This window comes from Tetrahymena thermophila (genome assembly GCF_000189635.1).
Source record: "Tetrahymena thermophila SB210 genomic scaffold scf_8254719, whole genome shotgun sequence".
NCBI lineage: Eukaryota > Ciliophora > Oligohymenophorea > Hymenostomatida > Tetrahymenidae > Tetrahymena > Tetrahymena thermophila.
In genome coordinates, this window is record NW_002476484.1 from 42,483 (window position 1) to 60,782 (window position 18,300).

Consider the following 18,300-nt stretch of genomic DNA (forward strand, 5'->3'; position numbering starts at 1 on the left):
ACTTAAATTAAATTAATTATTTTAAAATTAAAAATAATGTTTTATAAAGAATAAATAATATATTTTTGTATATTCTAGTAATCAATTATTCATTCTTGCTTATTTTTTAAGAAAACTATATTTTAAATTATTGAATAGTTTATATAACAAAAATAAATTCCTTATTATATTAATTACCGCAAATAAATAAGGCTTTAAATTTATATATTTCTCAAAAAAAAAAATTTTTTTCAATTTTGGTCAATAAAAAATATGTATGCATATATAAAAACAACAAAAGATAGATAAAGAGAATTTAAATTATATTTTAATTTACTAATTTTTATTATAATTATTATTACTTGAGAAATATTTTATAATATTGAATTATAAAACCAGAGATTATTACATTTAATCTTTATAAGAAAATTTAGCTTGTTTATTTTACAAATGCTTAGCTATATTTAATAAATAACTTTTAAATTTATTGATTGACCTTCTTGAGTTATTTATTAATTAGGTTTCATAAATTTAAAGATTTATTTAGTAATGAATGAATGAAAGAAGATGAGTAGATTTTAAAATTAAATTTTTTAAATAAATAATGAGTGTATTTTTGAAACGACTTAGGTTTATATTTGGTTTTCTTCATGTGTTATTTGCAGCATCTTAACTATCTAAAAATGGAGTGGGAATGTAATTTTGCATTTCTAAAGAGTGAGTTTCTCTTGTGTCTATTTTATATTAATTTTATCTTTACAAAGTTATTAAATAATAAATATTATCAACTTTAACCAATTTCTATTCTGTGATAAAGGGAATACCCATATGAAATCAATTCGCAAAGAAGTAAGTCCTTTTGTTATTCATTTTTTTAAGTTTATTGAATGAGAAAATTAAAATTACTATAACTATAATCCAGCTATCATCTGATTAATCGTCAGCTCTAATTTCAAAGGCATAAATGTAATAATAGGATATTCTAAGACCGTAGCAAAGCCCAAGAACAATTGCAAACTCTTAGGTCTATTGTTTATAATTAAGAATATTATTAACTTATTGTTTCTTGCATTATTTATATTGTTTGTTTTACCTTATTTTTAACTTTTACTAATTCTTACATATTTTGATAATCGCTTAAGTTAGTAATCTACGTTATTTATTTATTTATCATTAAAAGATGTTTGCTTAGTTAGAAACTAGAAAATAAGTAAAGGTATAAACAAATTTACCATTTTACAAATATTAAATGCAAAAAAGATAAGTGAACATATTGTTATAACTAGATGTGTTGCAACTATAATCAATCCGTTTGAAAAGAAGTTTACATGATCTTGCCTAAATAATCCATCTATTACTGCTACTCCAAATATTCCGTATATAATTTTCGATGAGAAATCATATGTTATGTTAAAGCATTTTTGCCAATCTCCACCATAACCTTGAAAATAAAGGTTGCAAAAGAATTGAAGTATTTAAACAAATGCATGATTCCACACGAAACAAGGACAGAGATAAACAAATCTCCTGAAAACTAAAGTAAAATCCTAGGAGAATAATAATGGATTGAAAAGAAGTATAAAAACAGAAAGACTTCTAGCTTTTTTTAGTTTATGAAATAAAAGACATTAATTAAAATAAAATTATTTGCAAATGGAATATTAAAATTTTCTAAATAAATCATTTCTAAATTGAATTGATTATTCTATGTAAATTTTAAAGTTATATTTATCTATTTTGTAATACATATTCCGCTCTTTAAACTCCAGATGTAGAATTAGGTTTTAAATATATCTGTTGTCCTTGAAGCATGGTGTTTAGATTCATATTCTATCTTCTTCTTCAAATTATATAGAATAAGCACGATAAAACAAATTAATTCTATTCCTAAAAAGCTATTTTAATTTACAAATACTAATCAATACAACTCATTTTTGCGCAGTTTTACTAATTAATATCCAATTTATTATTCATATTATAGCACTATGCTATTATGAATATCAAATTGATATATTCAGAATAAAAATTCTAATTTACAATCTCTCATCTGAATTATCTTCTTTCTATAACTATTCTGGATCTTATTAACTCATCCTATTAACCAGCTAAAAAAATGCTTTTAATCTTTTTGAAAAACTAAACTTTTATATGTTTTGAAATTTATTTTTTATACTATACAGAATTTAAAAAGATATATAAAAAATATTTAATTATTTTATATGTATGTAGGTAGGTGATTTCTATCTACAAAATATTATAGATAAGTAATTATATAAATTTTACTATCAATATTTAACTCCTCATTCTTTTAAATTAAATATTTTTATGAGGTAGATCTATCTATCTCTTAAATATATCATTCATATCATTTGATTGATTACCATAATTTAACTATTCTATACATCATCAATGGTTGTTTTTTTAACTATAATTTTTTTTATGTTTCATATCAACAGCAAAATTAATGAAATTAAAATTTTTATTTAACCTAAAAGATTTCATTACAAACAGATTAATTAATTTTAATGTTAACTTTAAATACAGCTTCATCTAAAAATTATTATTGTTTAAATAGCTTTTTAAATTATTATATAAAAAATATTTAATTATTTGACATATATGTAGGTAGGTAGGTGATTTCTATCTACAAAATCTTATAGATAAGTAATTATATAAATTTTACTATCAATATTTAACTCCTCATTCTTTTAAATTAAATATTTTTATGAGGTAGATCTATCTATATCTTAAGTAAAACGTTCAATTCATTTGATTGATTACCATAATTTAACTATTCTATACATCATCAATGGTTGTTTTTTTAACTATAATTTTTTTTATGTTTCATATCAACAGCAAAATTAATGAAATTAAAATTTTTATTTAACCTAAAAGATTTCATTACAAACAGTGTAATTAATTTTAATGTTAACTTTAAATACAGCTTCATCTAAAAATTATTATTGTTTAAATCGTTTTTTAAATTATTTCAAAAGATTTTACATTTATTATATTAAAATAAATAACTAAAATATAATTTTATTTTAGATAATGTAATTATAATAAATAAATCCAATATTATTTACAAATTTTTGTAATTTTCATTACATTTTTAATTGATATATAAAAATGAAGAGCAACAGAAAATAGGGAAGTAACATATTAATTAACACAGTATTTACTAAATATTTTAAAAAAGAAATTATAAAAAAAATATGAATTTATTCAATATTCTGAAATCTATATATGATTTTAAAATATTTCTTAAATTATTTCAGTAATATCATATTTTATGATGTCTATAATACAGTTCTTGGAAGCTCTAAACTCTATAAGAATATCTGATTTAATATTATTTTCCATAGAATTAAACTGACTGCTTTGATGGTTTTAGTTCTTAATACCTGAAACACAAATAGCAATCGAGACACCATCCCAAGTTAAACCAAGCATTCCAACTGTTAAAAACCTTTAAGAATCTTCATCTACTGAATCTTCTTCATCTTTATTTTTATAATTGCTAAAATAAGGTGATGATGATAATCTATTTGTCTGGCTGTTAACGTACTTAGATGCCCCTTTGAAGGCCATTCCTTCTAATATAACACAGGAAAATTTACTCTTTACTATAATTGGCCATAGTTCTTTGAAAGAGATGTTGAGAGCGCCTTAAATTTAGTAAATGTTTCCTAAATCACTCCAAACATTGTGAAAAATATGCTTGCTAATGACATTTATGTAATTAGGTATGATAAAGTTGCTCATATTAACTTTGTAAGGCAAAGTCTTTAACCTAACTTCACCAACAAATACTTCGAATGAGATAAATTAAGATTCAACAGTGTTTACATTCAAGCTAAAGCTTATATTTCTTACATTTAAGGGATTCAACTCCTCTAAGATATGCTGCTTTGGATTTGATTCTTAAGGAAAGATTGCAACACCGTTTGAATGAAGTACTCTGATTTTAATTTAATCTAGAATAAAATTTTATTTGACATTTGATATAATTTATAACAAAAAATTACCTATTTTGAATTAAGTTTAGTTAAAGACTTTAAGATTAATTGAGAGAAGAGATTTATATACAAATGTGGAGTGAGATGCGTATATTTGAACACAATCAGCCAAACCTGAAATCAACTTTGGAGAATTATTCATCTTATAATGGGCATTCATTTGATGCTCTGTCTGAATTTTAAGAAAAATAGAAGAAATAGTTTTCATTGGATTTTCTGATTCTACAGAATCTGATATGAACATGCTTCTATTTTTACATATTTATTAGTTAAAGGAATTAAAAGCCAGATAAAGAAGATCTCGAGGATCTTATGACAATTTTGTCTTTTTAATTGGCTCAAGATCAATATTTTCCAAGAATTCTTTAGAAATTGTGAAGCTCTCTTGAGGGTTTCTTTGATCATCATCTAAAATTTTTGCTTAAAGCGATTCTGAAAATTAACATATAGCAGCTATAAGCTACTAATAAGATCCTTTTTGTTTAGATAGTTCATTAAGATGGTTCCTAAAATCTTCTAATAAATTTAGTATTAATCCCTTTATTTCAGGTGAACCAGTAATATTAGCAGAATTTTTACCATTTTATTGCTAAGTAGCAAAGTAATATAGACATGTAAATATGTATTCCAAGTGACTAAGATATTTATTAATTTCAGACAAGTTCATAGCATTGTCAAAATACTTTTCATAGAAAAATGAAGGAACATTTTTTTATATTAAAAATTATCTAAAGTCATTTAAGACTAAACTTGTATCTATTTTAGATGCCGCGAGAGTGCAAGCTTCTTTGTCTTGGTTTTTGCAGAGAAGAAACAAGCATTTTAATTTAGGCAAGAAATTCATTTCATTAAGATTAACTCTCTTGATTAATTCCTCAATATGAGTAGATATTTATTTGCTATCTAAAAATGAAATGCATTCTTCAAGCAAAATTAAAAATACATCGATTGCAAAAAAAATTGTTTTATTATAAATATCGCTTGTCGATTGTTTGCTAACATATTTCCAATCAATTATTCTATAGCTAACATCAATAACTTCAAGCATTATTTTATCTAAAAATCTATAATTTGGAGAGTCTTGCAAGTAGACTCTTGCATGAATTGCTGATATTGTTAATCCAATTAGCAATTCCTCTTTTATCTGTAAATTACTATTATTGCTATTTGCATCTTAATTTTTATTGAGACCTATTTAATTTTGTTACTTAAAAAATTTAGAATTTAAATTTAAAATATACCTTCTTGATTAGCTTTTATTTTATTCAAAAACCAGGGCTAGGAAAACAAAGAAAAAATACAGCTTCTCTTCCCAAGAGCGAGCAGGTCCATAGATGCTTGAATCATATTGAGAAAACAAATGAGCATTAAAAAGAATCTGTTAAATTGGTGAGTAATATTGTAGCAAACAATTTCTAGAACTTTCATTGAAATTGTGATTTTGGCAGTGTTGTTTAATTTACTTGCCAAAGCAGCTATGTTAATTAAAATAACATTGTACTCCTTTCTGTAGGTGTTTTTATCGACCATTTTAATAAAATGTAAAAATATATCCCAAGTTATTTGGCATCTTTTATGATAATCTAGCAGTGACAAATGGCTTTCTGACATATTTAATAGTCTAAATGTTGAGAGATATGCATTTGTTAGGACATCTAGCTCATGAGTTGCCATTAGAATATCTTGAATTAAATGCTTTTCGATTAGTTTTGGGAAGAATTCGTTTAAGTTAAAGGTTGTTTTATATTTATTTTTAAATTTATATTCCTCCTTTAAAAATTAGCTTGAAATGGAGTCAATTTAATAGCCGTATAAGCTATCAGTGAAAGTTAGCATAACTTCAATTAAATAAACGACTAGTTTGATAAGATGGCTCCTCAGTCTTACTTCATAACTAATAATCTTTTAGAGCAGACTTTCTATTCTTGAAACAAAATGATTTGTAATTCTAAGTATAAGCGGTTTTAGGATGTTTTAAACTGAGCCATTTCCATCAAAATAGTGGTCTATTGCGTTGAAATCAGTGACATTATTCAAATATTCGTTAAATAAACTAATAAAAACCTTTTTAAATAAATTAAATTATAAATAAATATCTTTTTATTTTTATTGAATTTATTTTTGCTCGTCTTTGTAAATAAAACGTTTAAATAAATTTTCGAGTTTATAGAAGCTTTTTTATCAATAAAACCTTTCAAAAACTTCATCTTTTTTTCCATGAACTTAAAAATTTAAACTTGTTCTTCAATTTGTGTTTTATTGTTTTTCTGATAAAAAATAATCATTATTTTTTAAAAAAATGAAAACCAAAGTCATTAATTAATTACTTCAATTGAATTTCTTGTGATATCTCTGACATTTTAAAAGATTTAATCTGCTATTGAAAGATAAATAATAATGATTTATTCTCTGCAGTCATCCTCACTTTGGAAATTTTTTAAATAGGCTTTAATTAAGAAATCATGCAAAATAGTCAATCTTTCATAATGAAACTCGCTATTCTTAAGTATTTCGAAGAATTGCAATTAGTTATTTTTTAAAATTTCAAGGGCTTACTCGTGACCCATTAAGTACATTAATTTCATTGTATTTAGCTAAATTTCGACATCTTTGCTAACTAAATCCTAAGAGATTGTTGAAAAAATTGTGCTTAAATCTACGTTTTATAAACTTTTTAAGAGTGGATAGCACAACAATTTTGTTATGCGGTGAGGAGCTGAGTTGTACCACTCTATAATCTTCTCTGAATTTTTTTTAATATCAGCGCCAGAGCATATTTATTGCATCTCTGACTTGACAAAAAGCATGAATTTTTTAAAATCAGACTCTGAAAATTAACTACTATCCATTTTGCTACAAATTTATATGTAAGTAAAATAAAGACTGTTTGCATTTAATATTTTTATCAAAAGATTAAAACACTAAAAAAAGTAATAGAAGTGATTGATAGAATCTTAAATGAATCTATTTTTATTTTTTTTAAATATTTATTTTATTTTTTAAATTATTTTATCTTTTAAATTTTTTAAAATTAGTTTTTAAGAAGTAATTTTTTAAAAAAAATAAAAAAAATATTTTGAATTTATTTTAAAATTAATCTAACAAAAAACAAACTTTTTCTCACATCAATTTAAATTGCTTAACAATTTGCCTTACAAATTTGTAATTTGTTATCTTAGAGGAAAACTATTTTATTTATTTATTTGCTTTAATATAAAATAAAGCATTTATTTTTTAACATTATAATAAAGTTAAATTATATTTGACAATGAATGTGTTAAATTTTATTATTTTAGGATTTGAAGAAAATAAATGAATGAATGAGTGAGTGAGTGAATGATATTTACTCCTTAGAAGACAGGAAAAATTTAATTTTAACAAATTTCATGTTTTTTTCAACAAATTTACTAATGATGGTAGATTTTTAAAACAAAAAATATTAAATAAATTGTTAAAATGTAACTTTTTAGCTTAAATAGATATTTAGGTTGATTAGTATTGCTCAAAATAAGATACTATTTTTCTTTTGATCTAATCTAAAAATGGCGTATCTCGTCTTATAGATGCCTCTATAAGAAAATTCTAAAGAGGATTTTTATTAATATCAAAGATATTTTCTCTTTAAATTTCCTTTACTCGACAACTAGAAAGAATTTTACTAAATCGCTTAAAGCATTTCATTTTAAAATTGATTAAAAAAGTGTAATATTTTTCTATATTATTATTCATGCATTTATTCCGTTATTTTTGAAGTGATTTGATGATTTTCTCTTAGCATAAAAATTGTTAAAAGCATCTTCTTAAAAAAATGAAATGTTACTTTTATTTTACAAATTGGATAAGTCTATTACATTCATATAATAATTATAAAAAAAAAATTTTTAATTGCTCGATTAATATTTTCTAAAAAGCGTCTTAACTCAAAATGATAAAATAGTAAATGAATTTTAAAATAGCAAAGCCTAGCAATTTATGCTTTTGCTTTTTTTATAAAATAGTGATCTTTTAGAGTGTCTTCGCTATAAATATCTATTTGAGTAATTTTTAGCAAAATAAATATCTTTCTTTGAAAGTAAAATTATAAATTTGATGAATTCTTTTTGTGTCGAGTGTAACAACAAATCACATTATTAATTAAATTAGAATTTACATATAATTTTTGAAAATGAGAAAAAATAATCATTTATTTATATTGATTATAAATTTTTATTATTATAATAAAATTGCTTAATAATTTATAAAATTTTTGTCTGGTGAATATTTTTTGTTAAAAGACAAATGCAAAATACAAATTCTTGTCCCTCATTCAAATTTATTTTTACATTTATTTATTAATCTATTCTTTTTTGCCATGAAAGAAGAGAATTGCAAGTATTTATTTATTTGTTTATTTTTTATAATTTTTATGAATTTCTTTTAGTTTTAATTTGATAAAGAGATATTTTTATTTTTCTTTGTAAAATAGAAGAAAACTATACTTGCTATTATTAGTTGCATGTTCGAGATTGACGAAAGTTAAGCCTCTTAAACACCCTAAATTTTATCATAGGTATAAATTAAGTTAATCCTTAAATCTTTAACTTAACATACTGAGATAAACTTTATTAGGTTTTTAATAGCCTTTAGAAAAGGATTTATTTGAGAGACGAATATAATTTAGAAAATGGTAATTACTTTATTTGTTGCTTTTTAGTTAATTATAAACTCTAAAACAACAACTCTTCCACTGTGGTTAAACTTTTTACGAATCAAATTAATATTTAATATGTGAATATTTTTTCATAGAAATTATAACCAGCCAGTTTATGAGAGAAAAATAATTAAAACCAAAGGAAAATTTATAAATACCTAATTAATTTTTCAATCAATACCAATGTTACATTTCCCGTAGTATAAATAGTGTGTCTTAAAAAAGAAAGAAATTTTGTGTACAATTATTTGATTGAATGTGTTTCAACTTTAACAACTAATCAAATTGTATTTGCTTGTTTTTTTGCTTGATTTATTTTCTCTTTTCTCAATTAATTTGATAGAAACAAACTCCCACTTTGCTTGTAAATTGAAAGAAATAAAAAGATTAAAAACCTGATCAATTCGAAGAAGAGATTGTCAGATATTAATTCAACTAATAGTAATTTATATAGAGTTTAGTTAAGTACAACAACAAAATCAAGCAAAGAATAGCAAAGAATTTAAAAAGAAAAAAAACAAATATTTAATTATTATAAAAATAAATAATTGGAACAAAAAATCAAATAAAAAATTTAGTGAAAAACAATCAATTAATCAATCAATCAATCAAGCATATCTTTCTTTTTCCAGATTGATTTCTACTTAAAATACTTTAAATTAAATAATTAATTGTTCTTTCTTCTAATGTCTACTGTCAATAAAAAGTCTATTGAGTGGTTTAATCTTCCTGCGCAACTCTACAAGTATGCTAATTGCTTGAGCGAGTATATAAAACGCAAGGAATACAATAATGAAGACGATTTTATGACTTTCTAAATGCTTTACTTTAAGCTTATGGTAAATTAATTAAAAAATTCTTTCTTTCTTTATTTCTTTCAAAGCAATTATTCAGATTTGAATGCAAGATTATTTATTTAGATTTGAATGTAATTTTTAAGATTAATTACTTAAGACAAATATTAAGAATAAATGTATGCACTTATTAAAATTAAATATTAAGATTGAATGAATATGTTAAAATTAACAATTCATATAATAAGATTTGAATACACATACATATACACACACATTCATTATTAAAAACTCTGAAAAAAGATATCTTTTTTATCAACTTGTTAATAAATAATTCCGGAAAATTGTTTAATAGCGAAGCATCATATAAAAATACTTAAATAGATGAGTGAGCAATTAATAGAAAAATTAATTAATATTCTACAACTAAGTATCTTAAAAAGGACTTTGATAATAAACCAACAAATAGCAAGTCTTTTCTGCAAATAATATTATTGCTAATAATCAAAAGACATTTTGAATGACAAATAAAATGAATTATTTTATATTATTTTACTTTTTATAATAAAAAATATTTGTTTAACAACCTGTTTTAAAATTATTATTTAGGATATTTATAAATACTTTGATGAAAATAAAGTTCTGAATAACTTTATCCCTGAAGAAGAGTTATTAGCAGTTTTTAAGAGAAAATTAATAAGATACAGAATGCATGTATGCAATATTATAATTTATTCATTTATTTTACACTACAAAATTAATTGTTCTACCTATTTTCAATTTATTTAACCATTATTTCGTCAATAAAAACAGTTTCTTGATTTATATAACGAGTTCAGCTCCATGCTAGACTAAATCGTCATGTATAAAAAGAAGAAAAAAATGCTTTCTTCTATCAACTTGTCTACTATTCGTGAGACTCATACTTTAAGCGAGAGTAGTCTAAGACCTCTTTAAGAAAGTCCTAATTCTAAAAAGGAATAAAGCGCTGCTTAATCAATCTAAAAGAAGTCCATTAAAACTGTTTTACTGTAATCACTTTTTGATTTTTAAGTATGAAAGAGAGAAATAGCTTTACAGTTAATTATTCAATTAGCCTGATTCATTTTTTTGTCTTTAATTAATTTTGCACAAACAAACAAACTAACTAACTAACAAGCAAATAAAAAAACAAACAAATAAATTTTTTTGAACACAGATTAATTAAAGAAAGATACTCAAACAAGTCAATATACCTCAATAATTTTAATTTTGATTTAAGAGCAATTTATTTACAACTAATTTTCAATTTTGTCTATAAAAAATTGATTTACATTGGCTTCTTAAAACTGTTATGGAAAAATTCTATTATAGCTAAATCTCTCTAAAAAGAGTGAAATAGCTTACATTCTTACACATCAAAAATCATAAATCTTTTTATTAACTTTAAAGAGAGAGTAAAGCAAGCATAAATTTATTAATTACAGGAAGTATTTTTGAGTGTAGAAAGTATTTTGAGTATTTTTACTTCAATTAAAATAATCCTCTAAATTTTTATAAATGCATTCAAAATAAAATATCTTCTGTTAAAAAACTTCTATTCAATTTTGAATGAATAAAATAACGGTATATCACATAGTATAAATAAACTGACGTTATTCAAAAAGTTTCTCTCCCCATACCATCCATAAACATTTTAGTTAAGTGATTTATGACTTAACTAGCTCTTTTTGTTACAATTCAAGCTATTATTTCTATCTATCTATTATTGAATTTTCAAGAAATTAAAGAGATTAAAATAGACTAAACAAACTTTTTAGACGACCTTTTCTAACAATATTAAATATTTAAAATAGGTTGCTAACAAGCTAATTTAAAGAAAATATAAAAAAAATAAAACCCATTTATGAAGAGATTGTCAAGCTAACACCTCCTCTAACTCAAAACTTACATAATTAGGTGCAAAAGATGAGTCTTTCTAAACAAAATTCCTCTCACTAAAATGAAAATCCAAAGAGTAGCTTTGCTTCTCAATAATCGAACCCTTCATTTAATTCTTCTAACTTTTCTCTGCAGTCTTCTAAATCTCAGGAATCGATCGAAAATATTATGAAAACTTTACTTTCTTTAGCTTAATCTATAAAGCTACAAATCAGGTAATTGTTTTAAGTCTTTTTTTACATACAAATCTTACAACCAAATTTCGAATTTCATGCCTGACTCTTTAAAAATACAAAAATTTGAATGGATTGCTAGATGTTGAAAACTTGTGGATATTAAATGCAATAAATTAATTGTTTAATTGGCTTATCATTTTTTAGATTAGAAAGAATCAAGGAACCAAGTAAGGAAGAAAGGTAGGAAGGACCCCCTCCTTTCAGAACAGAACAGAATAAAATTTTTTCAAATCAAATACTCAATCTATAAGATTAAAATAAACCTTAACTAAATAGTTAAAACGTTTACGCTTCTAAATTACAAGTTTCTCCTTTCATCAAAAAATGATTAAAGGATGATGGTGGGGGTTTTTAAATTCATCATTCAATTTAAGATTTGTAGCATAATAACATTTAAAAGAAATAAATCGGGTTGGTTGTTTTTACGATATAAAGCATGATAATAATTTCATATAAATTAACATGGTGGAATTAAAATCTAATAAATTTATTTAATAAACAGAGAGATAGAGAACCAGACTCAAAATCTCAGCGAATTCCAAGAACATCAGGCTAAATTCAAAAACAGCAAAGTAGCTTTCTTCAACTGCATCGGTGCTATTGAAATATATTGGATGCTCAGATTTGTAAGCAATTTTTTAATTTTTTAATTCTAATTTAATGTGAGGAGGAGAAAAATTCTAAAATTGCCAAAATAAAAAATTAATAAAAATTTTAATTTTTTTGAAGATAAATTGATTTGTTTTTGAAATTTAGGATTTCAATTAATTTTACTCAAATTAATTCATTCTGAACATTTTAATTAAAATTATCTGAAATATTTGCTAAAATAATAAATCAATCTTTTTGAAATAAATGTTTTTTTTGAAATAAAATGAAAGTTGATCGTTTATTTTAGTTGTTCATATCTAAATTAATTTCAAGAAATTTCTCTCAAAATTATTTTGCAATATTGATTTTTACAAAAAACTGTAAATCCAATTAATTAATTTCCATCGCATTTCAACTTTGCAAAAATTTGGAATATTAGTTAAGCAAATCCATAAAATCTTCACTAATTTTCTCGTACAAATATCCCCAACATCTAATGCTTTTTCTTCTGATAATTATCCTTATCACTTACACTTTTCAAATAAGTATTGTACCTTATTTGTTCCTAGTAAATCTGAAATACTTATATTTATTTATTCTCTTACTCTCCAAATATTACTTTCTATTGAAAAAAATTTTTTAATTTACAATTATCTAAACTTACAAAATAAAAGGACAATGTTTCTGATTTCTTGAAGACACAAATTAAATAGCTTCAAAAAGGAATGGAAATGTTCCTTGAAAAACTCAAAAAGAATGCAAAAAAAAATGAAACAAGCTAAATTATCTCAGCTACAGAAAACTAAAAGAAAGATTCTTAAGATCTTATTAAATTTCATGTATAATAACCAGAGATTTCTAGAAATCCTTCTATGAATTAATCAAATTTATAAGAAAATCTGAGTGAAGGATACAGCAGTCACAGTTCTTAAGAACTCTACTATACAGCAAAGTCAAATCAGCTTCCAAGATATAAAATATCAGAACAGATCGCTTTAGAAGAAATACCTGAAGAAGATCAAGGTAAAACTTCTATCACAAATGACAATAATTTTTACTGCTACCAAAGTCAGCAATCCGAGCTAGAATCTAAGGACGAAAATGACATTTAAAATAATACTTTATCACAATCTTACAATAACAATGAAAAGTTCTCCTTAAACTCAAATTTTCAATTCATTTTAAAGCAAGGAGAAAGCTCAGATAACTTATTTAAGTCTATCCTAAGCAATTCCGATATAAACAAAGAATCTCAAATAAAAATAAATTAAAACGATATCGAATACAGAATCGAATAAACTATCAGCTTAAACATCACTAGCAGGGAGTCGAAGGAACAAAATAAGACTAACACTTAAAGCAATTAAGATAGGAGATAAAACGCCCAATAAATTTAAGTAAATCAAGCTGACTCTTAAAAGACGTCCTCAACAAAATCTTAAGCTAATCCCTCAAACCCTTCAGGTATGTCAGAAATGATGACCTAAAACTAAACGTGGATGAATGATAAGCAAAGGTAATCCAAAAAGCAACCTGACGATAAGCTCATCAGCATAGGATACTGTTTGTGCATATCAAAAATATCTTGAGCTAAGTAAAAATCTCTCCTAAACTTAACAAACTCTTAATAAATCAAAACAATCTTTAACTTATAAATTTCAAATACCTAATTTAAATTATTGTAATTATCCAACAAAACATTCAAATAAAAACCTAAAAATATTATTATTGCCAAACTACTGTAAAAAGATAATAATTAACTAACAAACTACCTAATTATCTTACTCAATAAGTAAGTAATTAAACACATTGTAAACCAAACAAGATTATAATAATAATTTTTTATTTCAAGCAGATTTTAATTAAATATGAAAAATATTGATTGAATAACACCTAATAAGCAAACATAAAAATAATTATCAAATAAAGATATGAAGAAGCATTAAAACAAAATAACTCAAACAAACAACCAAACAAACAAACAATTAGTATTTTACGAAATTTAACTTAATATAAAAATATATGTACACATTTTATTTATATTTATCTATATTATTTATTAACTAATTTAATTTCATTATTTTACTCTCTTAAATCAATTCTTATATAATCTTAATATAAAAGTTTATCCCATTATATAAATAATATTTTATTAGCAATTTTAACTCTTACTCGATTTTTACTTTCTTTCTTTCTTTCTTTAATTAATTAATGTTTAACTCAAAGAGGAATTTTATATTTTTTACTTAAATAGGAATCTACTCCTTTAAAATTTAAACCTAACCTATTTATTTATTTTAGCAAATAAAAAATATTAACTTTTTGATTTAGCTAAAAGCAATGATTTACTTGGCTCTACGAATCTGCTTATTAATTCTATCTATTCCCAACTCGTCGTCTTTCATAAAAAAATTCATAATGCTGTATAAAAATTAGCTAAGTTAGGTACCATAATAAATTTTTAATTTACTTGGCTGATTCATAGTCTGGCTCTCCCTGATTATTAAATATTTGAGAAGAAGATAGAGTGACTTCCTCAATCCATTTCCATGTTTCTGAAGAATCTTATGCTTGTAATGCATCAATTACAGAAGTGCAAAGTCTCTTACTTTCTACTTCATTATATACATTTAAGTTGTAAACTCTATTTAAAAATATTAAATTAATCATTCATTTTTTAATTGTCAAAAATATTCTACTTCTCTTCAGAATTTTCTAAAACTCCTAAGTTTAAATCTTTCAATTCTACTCCTGAAAAGAATCCCATGCAAAAGATATTTTTAAGAGGGCCTTTTTCTGTTAATAATCTTTGTTTTGTGTCAATCTTTAAAATTTTGATAATTTTTAAATATGTTTTTTTTTATTTTTATTAAAATTTTAATTACAATCAAATTATTTTTTGAATCTTTTTTAGCTTGGTAGGTTTCTCCTTAAACTCCCTTAATTGTTGGACAAATATTGACATAATCCGAAGCATCTATGCACATAAAACTTTCACTAATAATTTCATTTATCTTTTCTTCGTCTTTTGTCTGCAATAATTTAACTCTTGACTCATACCCTTTTTAAATCTAAATAATTTTGAAGCATTTATTTTTTTATTAAAATTCATTCAAAAATAATACATCTAAATAAAGAGCCTTAGCATCTCCCTTTAAACCTACTTAGCTATTAATTTCTCCGTTCTTTTCTTTCAATTTAGAGAGACTCTCATTCCATAAACCATTTAACTTAGCTTCATTTTCCTGTTTTATAAAGTTTGTATCTTTATAAGCAAATGTAATAAAAAAGCTATACATTCTAAAAATAAACTCTGATATCATCTTAGTGGAGAATTATAATTTCTGTGCTTGAGAGATCAATCATATTTACATCTTCTTTTTTCCATCTAAAAACTTGAGGTCTTAAGGATCCCAAACATAAGCATTCTTAAACCTAATTTGCTTATTAGTTTTCTGCATTCTTTAATAGAAACTAACTTTAAAATGCACTTGCATATCCATTACTCTGCTAACTGGTATTATGAGAACTTAAATTGTTATTGAATACAAAGCTATTGTTGCTTCTATTAAATTATTAAGGCTGTTGGCTATAATTTCTTGCCTAATTCCTGTAATCATTCATTCCTTATGTAGAATTGTTATTCATATTTTAGAGATTTAAGATACTCATTCCTGCTTTGCTTAAACCTGTCCTTTTTGCTAAATAAGAATTACCTAAATTTTATGAAACATAAGCATTAGTGTTTGTAGAAAACCTTGATGAAAATTGTGAACTTTATTAGATATTTAGCTGGCTTTTATTACTATTATTGTTATTATTTATGGTAAATATATTTTAATCTTCTTGATTTTAATGAATCGAGCTTTTCCTTTTTGTTTACAGGACACTACATCTCTCACATGGAGCATTCTACTCTGCTATTTCTTTTATTATTTTTTTATTTTGTGTTAAATCATGAAAATATATATTTAACTGCTGTTAATTAATAGAAATAATTTATAAATTAAGTCAATTTATTGTATGGCTTAATTTATTTTACAGAATATTAAGTAATAAATATTTAATCAATCTCAAAAATAAATGAGTATTTATTATCTAAAACTTATTATTTGTGATGAAATATCAAACAGAAGGTAGGCTTAATAAGTAATGACTTAAACTATCTAGATAGCAATCTAGATAATAAAGGGGATAAGATTATTATAATATGTTTGGTAAAAAAAATACAATTTTTATTGATTTACATTCTATTTTTCTTTTGTGGAGAAAAGGACTCAAGGAATCAATTTAATTTATGTTATTTTAGGGAGAGTATTTAGATGGAGAACCTTGATGGTAGTTTGAATTTTAAGTTATAGTGATTGTTTAATCATTTAGCTGCAAGATAGATCTTCTACCTTCACCTTAGCTATAAATAAAGGGTCCTTTTAATAAGAGATAGGCAGATGAGAATGCATTTTAATTTCCTCCTAATATAACAATTTTTTTATTTCCTCTATTTCGCTATTTATTCGCTATCTACATAGTTGTGGTAAATCCTTTATCTGTAAGAAAATAATCACAATGCATTGCTAATCCTCTAGGAATCTGTTATAAGGCTGGATAAGTCACTTACTGTGGTTTAGCTCCTATGCAAAGAAGAAGTATTTTACACCTAACTTTCTTATAATGATCTAACACTTAAGGTCTGATACTTCTATTCTGTCTAGGTGTAATTGAATCAGGGCTTTACTGAAAGTAGTAATATTATTCGTTAGGCCCATTTGGATCATTTATTTTGACATTCAGAGTGATGCATCCATCATTTTATAAGTTTATATTTTATACCTAATCAATAAATAAATAAATAAATAAATAAATAAATAAATAAATAATTTTATTATTAAAATCTCTAAAATCGAAACTCTAAAATCATGCTGTAAAAATATATATTTAATGATATATTTTAAATCTAATTTATTATATTAATATCTATTCTTTATTCTTTTTGCTTGTTTATTTAATGATATTTTCTGCTTTCTTTATACTTCGAAATGTTTTATTGAGGATTAACCTACGATTATAGAAATAAATTTATATTTACTTCGTGGTAAGCTCTAAATACAAGTTGGTTTTTTAAATGTTTGATCTATCTCAACAAAGTATTTCCTACTAGCCTAAAAAAATATCCTACAGCAGACAAAGGTGGATAATTTAAGCCATATTTCTATAACTCCCTATAAACATTTGTCATAAGCACTTCTTTAAATCCAATCAATACGAGTTTTTCCATTACAATATCCTTTTTTATGAAAATTAAATAAATTAGGATTTCATAAGAAGAAATTTAAATTATATTATAACAAATAATCTACATCTTACTATGCTTTTTGTGTCTATATATTGAGTACCTCTCGCATCTTTCTTAATGTAATCCTTAAATAAATCCTATTAATTAAATGGATAAGATATTCTATATAAATAGCTGATGAAATTTGATTTATAAACTTATTTGCATTGAAAAAAAGAATCACTTTATTGTAGCAATAGGGCTCTTTAAGAATTATTCTAAAGAGATCCAAAGAATTCGTGTATCCATTTATTACTAATTAATTAAATAAATAAATAATTAATCATAATGTAAAATCAAACTTAAGTATGAAAATTAGCTATAATTCTTTAATGAGATTAATCATTTACAATATTGCTCTAATCTGCCAGAACCAAAATATCTGCCTTTTTCCAAAATCGTTATACCGCTGCCTTTAAAAAGAGTTAACAATCTTTTTATTTTATAATTTTTTAAAACTAGATTATGAAAAAAAAAAAAATGAGCTAATTATTAATTATATTTACTGTCCTTATTTAAGCATGTTTATCAAAAATATCACAGCACTAGGTCCTCCTCCTACAATAACTAAATCACTCCATATCTCTTCAGTTTTAAAATTCATTATATACGATTTTTTTGCTAAATATCTCAACTTAAATCTCTATACAAATTACTAATATTTTTAATCAATTCTACTTTCCTATTTTAATAAATATTTTTCTATGATTTTTAAGTGCGCTTGTTTGTGACTTTCTTT

The 18,300-nt window shown here is 23.5% G+C and overlaps 6 protein-coding genes across 6 annotated transcripts; 2 read left to right on the forward strand and 4 right to left on the reverse strand. All coding sequences in view use genetic code 6, as the record gives it.

Moving 5' to 3' along the window:
- Positions 1–230: 230 nt before the first annotated feature.
- On the reverse strand, positions 231–807 carry TTHERM_000395939 (transmembrane protein, putative; the record flags this gene model as incomplete). Its single annotated transcript, XM_012796489.1, has 2 exons — positions 231–713; positions 769–807. The coding sequence occupies 2 exons, from the start codon at positions 805–807 to the stop codon at positions 231–233; spliced, it is 522 nt and encodes a 173-aa protein (XP_012651943.1).
- Positions 808–813: 6 nt separating this feature from the next.
- TTHERM_00395940 (transmembrane protein, putative) lies at positions 814–1,727 on the reverse strand (the record flags this gene model as incomplete). Its single annotated transcript, XM_001011966.3, has 3 exons — positions 814–1,005; positions 1,073–1,129; positions 1,212–1,727. The coding sequence occupies 3 exons, from the start codon at positions 1,725–1,727 to the stop codon at positions 814–816; spliced, it is 765 nt and encodes a 254-aa protein (XP_001011966.3).
- Positions 1,728–3,204: 1,477 nt separating this feature from the next.
- On the reverse strand, positions 3,205–6,847 carry TTHERM_00395920 (hypothetical protein; the record flags this gene model as incomplete). Its single annotated transcript, XM_001011964.1, has 4 exons — positions 3,205–3,956; positions 4,008–5,189; positions 5,240–6,062; positions 6,326–6,847. The coding sequence occupies 4 exons, from the start codon at positions 6,845–6,847 to the stop codon at positions 3,205–3,207; spliced, it is 3,279 nt and encodes a 1,092-aa protein (XP_001011964.1).
- Positions 6,848–7,806: 959 nt separating this feature from the next.
- Positions 7,807–8,255, forward strand: TTHERM_000395889 (hypothetical protein; the record flags this gene model as incomplete). Its single annotated transcript, XM_012796490.1, has 2 exons — positions 7,807–7,934; positions 7,997–8,255. The coding sequence occupies 2 exons, from the start codon at positions 7,807–7,809 to the stop codon at positions 8,253–8,255; spliced, it is 387 nt and encodes a 128-aa protein (XP_012651944.1).
- Positions 8,256–9,374: 1,119 nt separating this feature from the next.
- TTHERM_00395890 (hypothetical protein) lies at positions 9,375–13,818 on the forward strand (the record flags this gene model as incomplete). Its single annotated transcript, XM_001011961.3, has 6 exons — positions 9,375–9,527; positions 10,092–10,196; positions 10,296–10,513; positions 11,318–11,617; positions 12,141–12,264; positions 12,904–13,818. 6 exons carry the CDS (start codon positions 9,375–9,377, stop codon positions 13,816–13,818), a joined length of 1,815 nt encoding a protein of 604 aa, XP_001011961.2.
- A 631-nt stretch (positions 13,819–14,449) lies between these two features.
- TTHERM_00395880 (transmembrane protein, putative) lies at positions 14,450–18,165 on the reverse strand (the record flags this gene model as incomplete). Its single annotated transcript, XM_001011960.2, has 13 exons — positions 14,450–14,513; positions 14,579–14,650; positions 14,700–14,873; positions 14,929–15,053; positions 15,115–15,300; positions 15,355–15,474; positions 15,527–16,155; positions 16,477–17,059; positions 17,316–17,513; positions 17,594–17,659; positions 17,746–17,816; positions 17,912–17,994; positions 18,068–18,165. The coding sequence occupies 13 exons, from the start codon at positions 18,163–18,165 to the stop codon at positions 14,450–14,452; spliced, it is 2,469 nt and encodes an 822-aa protein (XP_001011960.2).
- Between the last annotated feature and the right edge of the window lie 135 nt (positions 18,166–18,300).